The sequence below is a fragment of the Neophocaena asiaeorientalis genome, unplaced genomic scaffold, assembly GCF_003031525.2.
Source record: "Neophocaena asiaeorientalis asiaeorientalis breed wild unplaced genomic scaffold, Neophocaena_asiaeorientalis_V1.1 scaffold260, whole genome shotgun sequence".
NCBI classification, from domain to species: Eukaryota; Metazoa; Chordata; class Mammalia; order Artiodactyla; family Phocoenidae; genus Neophocaena; species Neophocaena asiaeorientalis.
This window is the reverse complement of record NW_020173404.1, coordinates 232,418-246,826: the sequence shown is the minus strand read 5'-3', so window position 1 is coordinate 246,826 and position 14,409 is coordinate 232,418. Positions and strand designations below refer to the sequence as shown.

Genomic DNA, 14,409 nt, shown 5'->3' with positions numbered 1-14,409 from the left:
CAGAATTCTTTTTAAAGAAAAGCTTGAGATATTAACAATAACAAAAAAGAAAAACACGAGAAGGATGTGCAACACACATATATCTGCTCAACGTGCTACTTTAATTAAGCTTATTTCTAACTTCAGAGGACAGAGATTATGCCCATAGCTTTGTATGTAAAAGCAGCTTCAATAGTTTCTCAGATTTTAAGAAGTGTCATTTAAAGTAATGACTATGCAAAGAATACGTTTTTCTCGTGGTGTGTGACTTATTTTCTTCCCTCTTTAATATTCATAATCTCTAATCTTTAATAAATATTATCCACTTAATGAAAAGAAGATTTGCAATTGTGTCACTAACAGTCAAGTTCCTCAGCTCACAATTCCTAACAATTATATCATATACTTTCACAAATTAATGATGAACAAACACAAAGAAGTACCATGTAAGAGCCTTTTGCACAGCACTCCCAAGTTTATTTTATACTATAGGAAATAAGAGAAGTGATCTGCAATCAGAGGTGTACTTTCTCCCCTTATTTATGTATGGTATTTTTTAGGTATTCATATTGCACAAACTTGAGAGAGGAAGGTAAAAGTTTTTTTAAAAAATGGAAGACTTAACATGAGAGTAAGTGAAGGGTTAGTAAAATCCAGATTTTAGTACCTGTGCTAGAGTGATTATCAGTGGAATCAAGACTGATTAAATCTCTGACGAAGACTGTGTGCTCCCCACTGTTAGCATCATTAGAACTATCCACACTACCGTGGCTCACCGTGTCCCCATCACTTCCACCTGTGGCATTTTGAGGAGCTAAAGATAAGGACAACAGCAGTTCAATAACTCATGCACTGGTAATCTCTGAAACTAAACATGAGTGACTCACAGTTCATTTAAAGTTGCAGAATACTTTCTAAATTTGTGAGAGAAGAAAATAATTTTGGACTAGGCAACCTCTATCTTTAGTAGTATATGAAAATACCAAAACTAGAATTTCATTTACGTTTACTGCCTCATATAAGTAAAAATTCATATGTCTATAAAGCTTATGGTTCAGCAAGAAAGTATCTTTCCAACCACATTTATTACCTGATATTGAGGAGACCTGTGACTTTTGCACGGTATTTTTAAGTGGCTGCCTAAATTGTGCCAAGCCACGTACCACATTCCGTACCTTCATCCATAAGAAGATACCACTGCGGGTACTGCTAGGCCACGGGCTCTCCAAAACTACCTAAAGGTAAAATAAAGGTTAAAATAATCTTTATTAGGAATATTTGAATTTTTAAAAAATACATACACATATAATATATACAAAAAGAATTCTACCCCAAAACGTCTAAAAAAAGTTTCTTAAATAAAAGGCATAATAAATTTATCAATCTTAATAAGCAGCATATATTGCCTAATGTCAATCCTACTTACCTTATTATAATAGCCGTAAGTAATAGCATTTGGCTTTATTTTAGCAGTTTTCATTTCAAATAAAACTCTCACTGCTAAGACAGGATGACCCCAAAGTCCACAAAGCTGCATTACTACTCGATAGCACACCTAACAAAAAACATCAAAACATTAATAGTTAGCATATTAGTCTGTGACTTGTAGAGATTTTTAAATGACTTTACTCAATTCTTCTTTTCAAAGTTATTAAGCAATCGTTATTACTATTTTCTCCTTTGTTCTGGTTTGAGAGTCTCGGTAAACTATTTTTTAAAACTATTCATCAATGGAAGTACCAGCATGATTAACTTTTCCACATAAGACCTATGGGCACGTGTGCCGTTTGTTTCAGTAACTAAGTTTACACAAAGAAAACAACTATTGTTTTCCATAATATGAGAAGGAATTCGTTTTTAAAATCAAGCATGATTAAAATAGCTCTCTCCCAAATCATGTTCTATATTTTATGCCAAAGGAATTAAAAGCAGCATCTCCAGAATGCCTACATAACAAAAAGAATTCTATGAACCCGTGTCTTAAAAAAAGTATGAGAAGAAAGTTAAAAACACTGTAATATTATTAGCAAAGGCTTTTCTGAGAATATGTGTTTACTGAAGAGGGCTAAATTTGATCAGAAGAAGACGACTCAATGGGGAACTCCTAAAAGTTAGAATATCACATTTGGAAGACAACAGTAGAAACCATGAAGAAGGAAACAGGAATCTCATGGATCCCTGGCAAAGAGGTGAGCCAGTTTACAAAAGCAGTGAACAAGGCAGCCAAAGACTACTAGAGCTTAATCTGAGAATAAGAAAAGATACATAAAAAAGATACTCTTCTTGGGACTTGTAAAATGTCCTCTGTTTATAACAGAGCTGTTTAACAACTGTGAGTACCATAAAGCCAAGTTGCACTCTCTACTAAAGGGGAAAGTAAACAGATTTGAGAAAGGATATTTTATTCAAGAGATGAAGTAGGGAAAGAGATGTGAAGAGGCAGAGGATCATAAAGATGAGTACTCTAAAGCTAGAAATGGAAAGTTTAATTTAGGAGCAGAGGAGTTCAGAAACTGTTAGAGTAACTTCATAAATGACTAGGTTAAAGAAGTGTTAGGAAACTACATAAATTAGGAACAAATGGGAGAACTAGGTAAGATGTATGACGTGATTAAGAAGAATGTGGCACAAGAGTTCTTCAAATATCTGAAGAGTTGTCACTTGAAAGAAGCAGTAAACAGCTTCTGCAGTCCCAAAAAAGCCACAGGGAGGTGGAACTGAACTCAGCATAAAACACAAACTTTCTAACAAAGCCAACTCAAGCATAGGCAAGGTCCCATATATTACAGACTTCCAACATCTCAGGTTTAGGTTGAAGTTTTACTAAAATATCTTGAGGTCCTATTCAACTCTAAGATTCTATGAGCCATGAAGAAGTAAATCACTTTCTATGTCAAACTGGGATTAATCTGAAATTTTCCAAAACCATTCTCGACAATTAATTTATTCTGAAGTCTACAAACTATTCCTCCAAACTTCCAGGCTTACCGGTATAAGAGCCAGGCATCAAACTAAAGAAACAGTAATAATGCCAAGGATATAATTTTTTAATTGCAGTATTTTGTTGCCTACAACATGATACCTTTTGGATATCTATGTTAGATAAAAGATGGCCACAGACTCTTTGCTACTCCTCCCATGAGAAGTCTATGTCCCTTCCCCTTAATTGAGGGGGAAAGCCTCTGAGATTACATGACCAATAGAATTTGCCTGAAGTGACAACTGTACCAGTTTCCTGGCTTAAGCCTTAAGAAAGGTCACTTTCCACTTCCTCTTGAAACAAATGCTCTTGGAGTGCTAAGCTATCATGAGAAAAGCCCAAGTACCACATGGAGAGGTCTGAGACTACATGGAGGAAGAGGGGTCCACCTGAGCCCAGCCTTCCAGATAACCTTGCCAAGGTACCTGGCTGCATGTGAGTTAAGCTGTCTTGGACCTTCCAGACCAGACCAGCTAGCAACTGATTACAACCAAGTGATTCTAAGTAATACAATGTGGAGCAGAAAAATTACCGCAAATTCTTCCTGGATTTTCAGCAAATAAAATAATAAGATTTAATAAAATGGTTATTTTAAGCCACTAAGTTCTGGGGTGGTTTGTTACTCAGCAATGTACAACAATATCTATATGAATAGACTGATGAGACAAGGTAAGATAAGCTTGACACAAACATTTCATTTCCATTAAAAATTTAATAAATAGTATTAAAAGCAAAACACACTATGCATTTTAACTTTAATTTAGCCTACATGGCATATGCTATTTCTGGGTCTCTACTTGTTGTATTTAAAAATCTACGTTATTACAACTTCTGCCAACATAACATGTAGAACACAAAGCTGTCAAAACATTAAACATATGAATGAGACAGTGGGTTCTAATGGAGTATGAACCTAAAAATCAAAACCACTTCCTTGCTAGGTGGCCTTATGTGTGTCATTTCATCTAAGTTTCAAATTTCTTTCTTTGTAAAATATAGCTAATATATAACTGCCTCATAGAGTTGCTGGGAATACCAAAGGAAATAATGTACATAAAAATACTGTGAAAATCTTAATGTGCTTATTCTGTGTGTAATCAATAAACAAATAAAATGCATCAAATATGCCAAGCAAATATGCATCCTTAAGTTTTAAAATAAAGAAACATTTCTTTCTTCCAGTTGTAGAGATGTAGTTACTTCAGGTGACTACAAATCTGTCAATATAACTTGTTAGAAGTAGGAATACAACAAATTAACCTCCAAATTTTTAAGCCTCCTATCAGAGTGTTTATTGGGAAAAAAGTCTAAAAAACTTTTTTAGCTTACTAGTCATAATTGCTCATGTTAGAAAACAGGAGAATGTAATTACTTGGAACAAAGACTACCTTAGAATCTTAATATCTATAGAGGAGATTACTTTTCAGGCAATTTGTCTTATGAACTTATCAAAGAAACTTAATCAAGTATTGTGCTTTGAGTTTAGAGTGCAGTAACAAAATTAAGACTAGCTCTCTCATAGAGCGTATTTTAAAGCACATTAAAAATATTCTGTGCTTGCACAAAGTTAAAGCATATCTTAAAATATATCTTAGATATATTATCTTAGATATATCTCTATCAGAATAAGTTTTTTAAAACATTAAAATGTATGAGGTACAAAACACTAATTCTGATCAAGCACTTTTAATTTCCAAATAGTTTTTTTTGCGGTACGCGGGCCTCTCACTGCTGCGGTCTCTCCCGTTGCGGAGCACAGGCTCCAGATGCGCAGGCTCAGCAGCCATGGCTCACGGGCCCACCCGCTCTGCGGCATGTGGGATCTTCCTGGACCGGGGCACGAACCCATGTCCCCTGCATCGGCAGGCGGACTCCCAAACACTGCGCCACCAGGGAAGCCCTCCAAATAGTTTTATTAACATCAGATGAGAGAAAATGTAATCAAATGTGAGAATGGATATTTTACTTGTTTTATAACTTTATCTTTTCATTTGAAAAGTTTTTTAAAACAGATAATACTTAGAGAAAAATGAGTTTTAGTGTGCTCACAAGCATTATCAAATCTTAATAACGTACATGCTTTCTCAGTTTCAGATCTTTTTTATTTTATAAGAGGAGAAAATTACAGTTATTGCTGAAGCCTATAATGTGCCCCTCCTCAATCGCATTTCTCTTCTAACCTGGTGCTCTCTCCTTCTCCCCAAACACCCATTACTCTGAATTTTTATTCCAACTTCATTTTAAATTCTAATCCGGTTCTAAATAATCATTTTAGTTATTTTAACACCAAAAGTAACTTTTAAAGGGAAAAACAGCAACGAGAAGGGCTAAATAAGTAACTCAGTTTCTTCAACCGTTAGTTGGATAATACCACTACTTATCTCTGAGGATGGTTCTCAGGCTTAAGAGATGTAGCACACTGTTCACTGAGCGCTTACCATTAGCCAGGTACTCGTCTAGGCACACTATGTACATTAACTGATTTAACTGTCAAATTAACCATTTGAGGATAGGAACTAAATATCATATACCTCAGTGGGGCAATTTTATCCCCCTGGTGACATCTGGCAATGTCTGCAGACATTTTTGATTGCACGGAGCTACTGGCACCTAGTGCACAGAGGCCAGGGATGCTGCTAAACATCCTACCACGTACAGGATAGGACCCCACAGTAAAAAATGATGTGGGCCAAAATGTCAACAGTGCCAAGGTTGAGAAACTCAGACCTCCATTTTCAGACACATAATCTGAAACACAGATAGGTTATGTAACTCACCTAGGACACAGGTCCTAAGTGGAGAGCCACTTACTAAAGGCCTATTTGCTTCCTAATGAAGTTATCTTGAGAATAAAATTAAGTCAATATTTTTTTCTATTTATCAAGGGCAAACAGTCTGGTCTAAGGGAGTCAGTCTCTGCTGCATTTTTTTTTTTTTTTTTTTTGCGGTACGCGGGCCTCTCACTGTTGTGGCCTCTCCCGTTGCGGAGCACAGGCTCCGGACGCGCAGGCTCAGCGGCCATGGCTCACGGGCCCAGCCGCTCCGCGGCATGTAGGATCCTCCCGGACCGGGGCACGAATCCGTGTCCCCTGCATCAGCAGGCGGACTCTCAACCACTGTGCCACCAGGGAAGCCCTCTGCTGCATTTTAAAGCAATAATTTTAAAATAAATGTATTTTAAAATAATAAGTATTAGCTCTATGAAACAGGATAACAATTTTACCTTTCCTACTTAATGAAAATATTCGAGGATACTGGAAAGCAACTGAGACCTAAATTTTCTTAAAAATACAAATAAAATTTATCTTAGTAACAGTAACTCAATTTGTTATACTTGCCTCATCTAGAGGATCCACATCTGTTTTCCTCATCTTAATAAGTACATCATATGCCTGCTGAAGTGCTCTGACCTTAGGATGAGAAACTCTAACATAGGCTGGGAGACAAATAAACCATAAACTGTAACAGTGACTGAAGAGACACTTGGCCCATTGTGGTGGATTTGTGTAACATCTCTTCGCCAACTTTTGAGCTGTTTTTATCTCCTAGAAAGAGAATAAATAAAACATCATGACATTCACTAAAATTCATTAGTATGACAGGAAAAGTGAGAAGTAAAAGGAAGAGAGGAATTTAATGTAAAATTTGACTCTAAAATCAAGCATTTCATAGTTTTGCTTTTGTGAATGGCTTCCTACTTAGTGCCCCATGGTTCTTTCTATAGAAGCACTTTATACTGTATTTTAACTATTTGGCAAGCAGGTGTCTCCTAATAGACTAGAAACTCCTTAAAATCAGAGATCATTCATATTATTATAATACAATGGGTAACTAAGTGCCCCTCACACAGAAGGCACTCATATGTTTGATGAATGAAAGGGATTTCATTTATAGCTTATAGTTCTATAGAATCATTCTTGAAAAGTCAGTCTTCTCACTCTTCCCCCTGATAAAAAGTTTAAGATGCCCTAGGCTATTCCCCACCAAGATTTCCACTCTACCTTCTGTGTTAATTCCTTCACTGACTGATTCGTTAAAAAGACCTATTCCTTTGCAGGCAACATAGTCTGAGAAAGATCACAGACCTTCCTACCTAACAGTTTTATGGCATGTTTTCTAGTTCTGATTTTCATTCTGATTTAGGTGGAAGAGAGAAAAAGGTATCAAAGTCACCTGCTGAGCATTATCAAACTCTACCTATTCCCAGAAACTATAGAGCTCTCCACACATGTCAGACTGCCACTGTCTGCTTTGCACTAAAGATCCCTCTGCTGGATGTGTCCTAAATAAACATACTGTTATGAGCTCTATTTCCAAGAGACTTGCCTGGAAAAAAAATTCTGGTGAAAATGAGATTTAAAGATGTAGTAGCAAAATTGTCACATTAAAAAAACTTGCCTTTATTAAGCTGATAATGGTTAAAAAAAAAATTCCCCTCAGACAACACTGAGAGAATTGTGTACTATATGGGATTAAGGATCACCTCAGGTTACCCCTAGGATTTGAGGGACTGTGCATGAATTGGTAAAACCTGAACTAAGAATTTCATTCTGAAATTTTCCATGTTTTGTAGACCCCCAAAATATCAGTATATGTATAAAGGATGTTCAATTTTAACTCACACCTAACCATAGTTTAACTCTTTATACCTAAGTCAGATATAGTATTAAAACAAGATGTCTAGGTTGTCCTAAGTTAACTCCCCTTAGAATGTAATATTCAGTAGAAAATATATTTACATTAACCATGAGGAAAAATCAAAATCACAATGAGATACCACTTCATATACGTTAGGATGGCTATAATGAAAAAGACAGAAGATAACAAGAATTAACAAGGATGTGGTAAAATTCCGACTGCTGGTGGGAATTTTAAATGGTGTACCCACTTTGGAAAACAGTCTGATAAGTTCTCAGAAGGTTAAACACAGAGTTACTATATGACACAGCAATTCTACTTTAGGCATATAACCCAAAGAAATGAAAACATATAACCACACAAACACTTGTACACAAATGTCTACAGCAGTACTATGCATAACAGCCGAAAAGTAGGAACCACCCACATGTACATAAATGGATAAATAAAATATTCTACACAATGGAATATCATTCAGCAATAAAAATACATGAAATACTGATACATTCTACAACACAGATGAACCTTAAAAACATTAGGCTAAGTGAAAGAAGCCAGTCACAAAATGCCACATGTGTACAATTCCATTTTTATGAAATGCGCAGAACAGGCAAAACTATAGACACAGAAAATAGATTAGTGATTGCCTGGGGCTGTGGAAGATGGAGGAACTGGGGGGTTAACAGCTAAAGGGTACGGGCTTTCTTTTTAGGGTGATGAAAATGTTCTATAATTGATTGTGATGGTGGCTGCACAACCCTGTGAAGATCCTAAAAGCCAGTGAGTATACTTAAACAAGTGAATTGTATGGTATATGAATTATGTTTCAATAAAGTTTTTTTAAGTGTATTTAGTTCCCAAGGTTCTCTTAGAACATAAACATAAGCATTCAAAAACTTCAGCCTCAATATTATAAGTAGGGTTGCAAGAAATCGATTTTAATTCATTAACAACCATAGTGGGTCTTCAAATGACTGCTGTGGGTGACAAGTCTAAACTATGAGCTGCATATCACATATACATAGTTTACATTTTAAATTAGATAAAGAATATCTGACCTGTTTAGTTCTCTTAGCCATGAGAGCTGGACTGTTTGTAATGCTACTCCCAGTAGGGTGTCTACTAAAACAAAGTTTCAACTCCTGTGGTCTGTCAAAAAGCTTAAGGTCCAGTCTTGGAAAGTATTTGTAACTAAAATAAAAAGCAAAAATAGAACTGCTGATTTAAAGTACATTAACTCTTAATATTATGCCAGAATTTAGGTGAATATTACTAAACCTCAAAAGTACCCAATATTATTTTCCAAAATCCCTGTATAGAAATTTTTTTTTTCAAAAATATAAGATGATGCAATTATAAGATACATAGACTATCTACGTGGAAACTTTGGCTCCTCTGCATCCTATTATTTTCAATCAATCCCTAGAACACAGAAAACCCTGACATCTTGACAGAAGAATTAGTAACCCTTTCAACAGGACCCATGTGTTCAATGATAATTTATATTAAAAGATAACTTTTAGTATACTTTGTAATTTTGTTTTTCTTTATAAAAGTACCTTGCATTCACATTTACAAGGAAAAAATCCCGAATATTTTGATATTAGGGATGTGCCAAAATTTAACCAATTCTTTACTGTTGGACATTTTTAGGTTATTTCTCAATTTCTGCAATTAAGTATCTTTGTACATTTATCTATGTGAATACTTTTACTTAATTTCTTAGAATAATGCCCAATAACAGAGTTTTCTATGGTAAATATTTATCAAGAAAATAAAAATTATTATAATCACCATCAAATTACTTCCAGAGAGGTTATACTTACATACACTCTAACTAGAAGGATAGCCTATTCTCAAGCTGATAGATTAAAAATGCTTCTACTACTCACTTGGTTTGCATTTCTTTAAATACTAGAAAAGCTTAACATACTTCCATATTATCAACTATTGGGATTTCTTCTCAGAAATTGCCTAGTTATTTCCTTTGGCCAATCTTCTTCTGAAATATATTGCCTTTCCTATTTGATTTACTTATTTGTCAATATCTGCATTCCAATGTATAATGATCAAAGCCAAATTAAAAAAGAGTTCTATAATTAACATGCAATCAAAATAGTACTTAATTAAACCACTCAATCTCAGGTATACATTTTTCATTCTTATGGAGTCCTGGTGAGATTATACATTAATTCTATATTTTTGGAAAACACTTATTTTATATTCCCTTTGCCCCAGAAATTCTTTTATGAATACAGCCAAAGAAAATAACTGTGTATACACACAAAGGTAGAGATAGCAAAGAACTATAAATAAATCCACAGGAGACTAGTTTAACAAATCACAATAAATGCATGCAATGTGGTTATTTAAAATGAATGGCACAAAAATATATATTGGCATGGAAAAATGTTCAGACCATTAAAGGCAAACACATGTCACAAAGAATATGCGCAAGATGAACTAATAGTTGTTTTAAGTATAGTAAATGCAAATTTATGTACAAAAAGACAAAAAAGATATACATATAATTGTTAACAGACATTAAGTATTGGTGCTAAAACGATGTGCTAGTTTTTTTGTTTGATTTTCTAAACCTATTAAATGGTATTCAAATGATCATAATAATAAACAATCAAACATTTTAATTTCTTAAAAGACTCCCATTCAAATCCTATAAGTTTATTTTAATAAAGAATGATTCCTGGCCCTCTACTTTTAAGTTTTCTCTGATATATTACTAATGCATAAGAATTTCACAGTCCTTATATTGACAACAAAATCCCCCAAAGGGAGGGGGGAACCTCACAAAAGTAAATTTTTTCTTCTTCAGAAATGAAATTTTTAAAGATTAAAATATGGTAAATGTTTAGGTTAACAGTGATAAACATCTGGTTTCCCTTCCAACGGGGCTGTCCAATTCTTAAATTACAACACCTGGTGATATCTCCATAAAATGTTCATCTCCATTAGTTCACTAAATACATTTTGAAAATGACCTTCACAAATGATTACTAGACAACATATCTACTAATAATCACAAAAGATCAAATTATTAAAGCTGTGCCCAAACAAATGTTTAAAAAAATTCCTGTTACCTGTACTTTGGTGACAGATCCTTCCCATCATCAGGCGGTGGCTCGGGTGGCATTATGAACACAGTATGCTCACTTTTCTGTGAGTCATCTAGCTCTATCAATTTGGTGTCTTCTGCTGAATCAAAATCAACCTAAAAATAATTATTTTCTCCAATTAATTTGCATATAAGCAAGACGTGATTCTGAAACGTTAAAACTTTAAGAAAAAATACCTTATCTGTTTTCTCTGTGCCTTTATCAGGAAACAACTAGAAAAAAAGAAAAAAATTCTTAGTGAAAGTGTCTCCTCTGAATTTAATAGAGATTATCTTAAATTATTATTTAAAAAACTATCCTTTTACTAGGCTACTAGGCTCCATAGTACTAGGCTAAAATATAAAAATATAATATTTCTCTTACGGCTATTAAGAGAGAAGCAATTTATTTTGACTGGTTTCTTCATAAATCCCTCTTTAGAAGCAAAAGATGGGGAGGGGGTGGGATGAATCGGGAGATTGGGATTGACATATATATATATACTAATATGTGTAAAACAGATAACTAATAAGAACCGGCTGTATAAAAAATTAATTAATTAATTTTTTTTAAAAAGAAGCAGCAAAAGATGGGCAATCACAAGGAGAACCTGGCTTCTCAAATCAAAAATTTCATTATTACTAAACCCCTGCATTACTGATTGATATTATCTAAGCTTCTCTCTAACTGAACGATAATGGACTATCAATATTTAAGTAAACAAAAACGTTGAAAAGTTTTAATCATATCCCTGGAGTTTTAGATCACATGGATATAATGGGAGAAAATTATTCAAGTCTTCTAAGATACAGGAATCATTAGGAGCCTATAAAAATTACATCATAATATTCTACCTTTTTTGGATAAAATCTCCAACTTTATATAATATAGAGTTTGCATAAACAATCAGCCCCAAGACCCACTTAGCAAAAATAAGAGCTCTATTAAAAAATGAGAAAAAATATGTGTTTTAACTGTCAAAAATCAACATAAACTTCCTTACGATGGGTGAGTAAAGCTTTAAAATTTAACATATTTCCGGGGCTCCTCTGGTGGCGCAGTGGTTGAGAGTCCGCCTGCCGATGCAGGGGACACGGGTTCGTGCCCCGGTCCAGGAAGATCCCACATGCCGCAGAGCGGCTAGGCCCATGAGCCATGGCCGCTGGGCCTGAGCGTCCGGAGCCTGTGCTCCGCAGCAGGAGAGGCCGCAGCAGTGAGAGGCCCCAATACCAAAAAAAAAAAAAATAAAAATAAAAAGGGGGCTCCCCTGGTGGCACAGTGGTTGAGAGTCCGCCTGCCGATGCAGGGGACGCAGGTTCGTGCCCCGGTCCAGGAGGATCCCACATGCCGCAGAGCGGCTAGGCCCATGAGCCATGGCCGCTGAGCCTGCACGTCCAGAGCCTGTGCTCCGCAACGGGAGAGGCCACAACAGTGAGAAGCCCGCGAACCAGGAAAAAAAAAAAAAAATTTTAACGTATTTCCAAATAGCTTCCATTAGGACAAAAGAAATATATTAGCAAAAGTATTTGGAAAAACATTAAAACAAAAGAACACAGGATTTAGCACAGGACTTCCATTACCCATAGAGCTAAACTTTCTTTTTGTTTTGTTCGTTTTTTGTTTTTGATTTTTTTTTGGCTGCACTGCACGGCTTGTGGAATCATAGTTCCCTGAACAGGGATCGAACCCAGGCCTTCAGCAGTGAAGGCATGGAGTCTTAACCACTGGACTGCCAGGGAATTCCTAAAACTAAACTTTTTTAATGAACTACTAAATCTTATCTTATTCACGTAAAAAAAAAAAATTTAGGAGCTTCAATGAAATGTTCTTAGTACTTAATACAAAACCAAAGTGAGATTCAAAGAGAAAAATTAGCTACGTATGGCAGTACTAGATGCCACAAAGGAAAATAATTCTTACATTAAGCCCAGAATCGGACACTCGCATGTGTACACACACACACACATACACACACACACACACACACACACACACACACACACACCCCACCTATAATGCCTTCCTCAGGTCATTTGGGCTAATAATAACAATGATGATTATAAAGGTAAACTGTTAAATTTTTTCCTTAATACTGACATATAGGACAAACTTTTACCTTTTCTATGCAGTCATCAAAAAAAGCCAATCCAGTATCTTTATCACTTACAAAACTACATTCTTCAATGAAACGAATAAAAATTTGTGTTTTGGTTAAAAGGGTGTAGAATTTTGTATAGGCACGATCTCGACTTTTTAAAAATCCTGAAGAAAATAAAATTAGAATTAAATTCAGATTTTAAAGTGGAACTAGATGTTATATTAATTATTTTAAACTTGTATATATCCATATTATTTTCTCTTTATATTATATATATATACAAAGGGAAAGAGAAAGAAATATATATATTACAGGAAATAGATATCTTCTATAATATATATATTAAGGGACCACAGTCCCTTCTGCCTGATTCAACCTCAAAAATCCTTAACTTATACCATTAACCTTTTCACTGAAATCTGCATCTCCTATAAGGAGCCTCTAGCCCTATAGCTCTCAAGTAGAAACTTCTGATACTCTGCATACTCACAAGCAGGAAGGGTCAAGTCCTTCCTCTGCAATGCCACCACACAATTATTTCTGTATCATCTTGTAAAAATCTCTGCTCATCTGGCTATTATTCCACCCATTCCCCTACTAACTGTAGGCACCTAGTGACTACAGGGACACCCTCTCCTTCATTCACTGAAGATCAGGGCACCTAATTCAAAGTCTTCTCTCCAATTCCTACCATCATCATTCTTCAACACCCATAAAGACCAACCATCCAACATTTTAATGAGTTTTTAATTCCTTAACTTTCAATGACCTGTGGTCTATTCCACCTCAATCACCAACTTCTACACATAGTTACACACTCCCTGGACTTTTCTTGGTAGACCTGTAAACAGCTCTGCCTCCCAAATCTCTAATTTACATATTACTCCCTGACCATTACCTCTGTCTAGGTGGTATGCTTAAGTTCTTCCTACCAAGCCTTTTGTGTGGGGGATGGGGTAAGGAAGAAGATCGTTCTAAGTACACCCTCCTATCTTCACGTCTCTCTCTCTCAAATATTGATTCCATGTCTGTGTACATCATTTCAATTACTTTCTTGTCAACACTCTCAATTTTTACGCCTTTTTGTCAAACTCATCTAGTATGACCTAGTCCTGGAGCAATGTACTGCCTGCTTTCTCTGAATCTGCGCCAGTGTAGCTGAGCACAAGCTGTGGTTGGGAGGAGGCGCCGTTACATAACCAGGTGGATCAGAACCGCTTATACCTTCATCCCTGACCAGCAACCCCACTACATTTCTGGAGTCTGAATTGCCCTTTACCCGTGTTTTCACAGTTATTTCCAATGTTTAAATACTCTCCCTCCATGTTCTCTCCCTCATCCCTGAATAATAATACTTTATATTGCAGAGAAAATGAAAATAATTAAATGAGAACTACCTTCATTATCTCACTATAAAATCTATGACTCTTTCTGCAGCTATCATTTATTCCTTACTTTGTTTTACAATGAGTGTGACCCTCCTCCTATCTAAGGCCAAGCCCACCACATAAGCCTGGGATTCCAGGCCTTTCAGTGTTCTCTGGACAATACTCCCTATTAGCTAGTAACCAGTATATTCAAGTCTCTCTCATTTTAAAAAA

At 35.5% G+C, this 14,409-nt stretch overlaps 1 protein-coding gene across 2 annotated transcripts in view; it reads right to left on the bottom strand.

The window, feature by feature from the left end:
* Positions 1–14,409, bottom strand: part of DENND4C (DENN domain containing 4C) — a 125,514-nt gene that overhangs the window by 40,759 nt on the left and 70,346 nt on the right. The window contains exons 13-20 of one of the 2 annotated variants that reach the window (XM_024747153.1): positions 12,827–12,972; positions 10,908–10,943; positions 10,696–10,826; positions 8,656–8,788; positions 6,298–6,504; positions 1,406–1,534; positions 1,070–1,214; positions 647–793 (exon numbers count right to left, since the gene is read on the bottom strand). In XM_024747153.1, coding sequence (XP_024602921.1) covers positions 647–793; positions 1,070–1,214; positions 1,406–1,534; positions 6,298–6,504; positions 8,656–8,788; positions 10,696–10,826; positions 10,908–10,943; positions 12,827–12,972 — 1,074 coding nt within the window. The remainder of the gene's footprint in view (positions 1–646; positions 794–1,069; positions 1,215–1,405; positions 1,535–6,297; positions 6,505–8,655; positions 8,789–10,695; positions 10,827–10,907; positions 10,944–12,826; positions 12,973–14,409) is intronic. The other variant, XM_024747154.1, reaches the window with a different exon arrangement.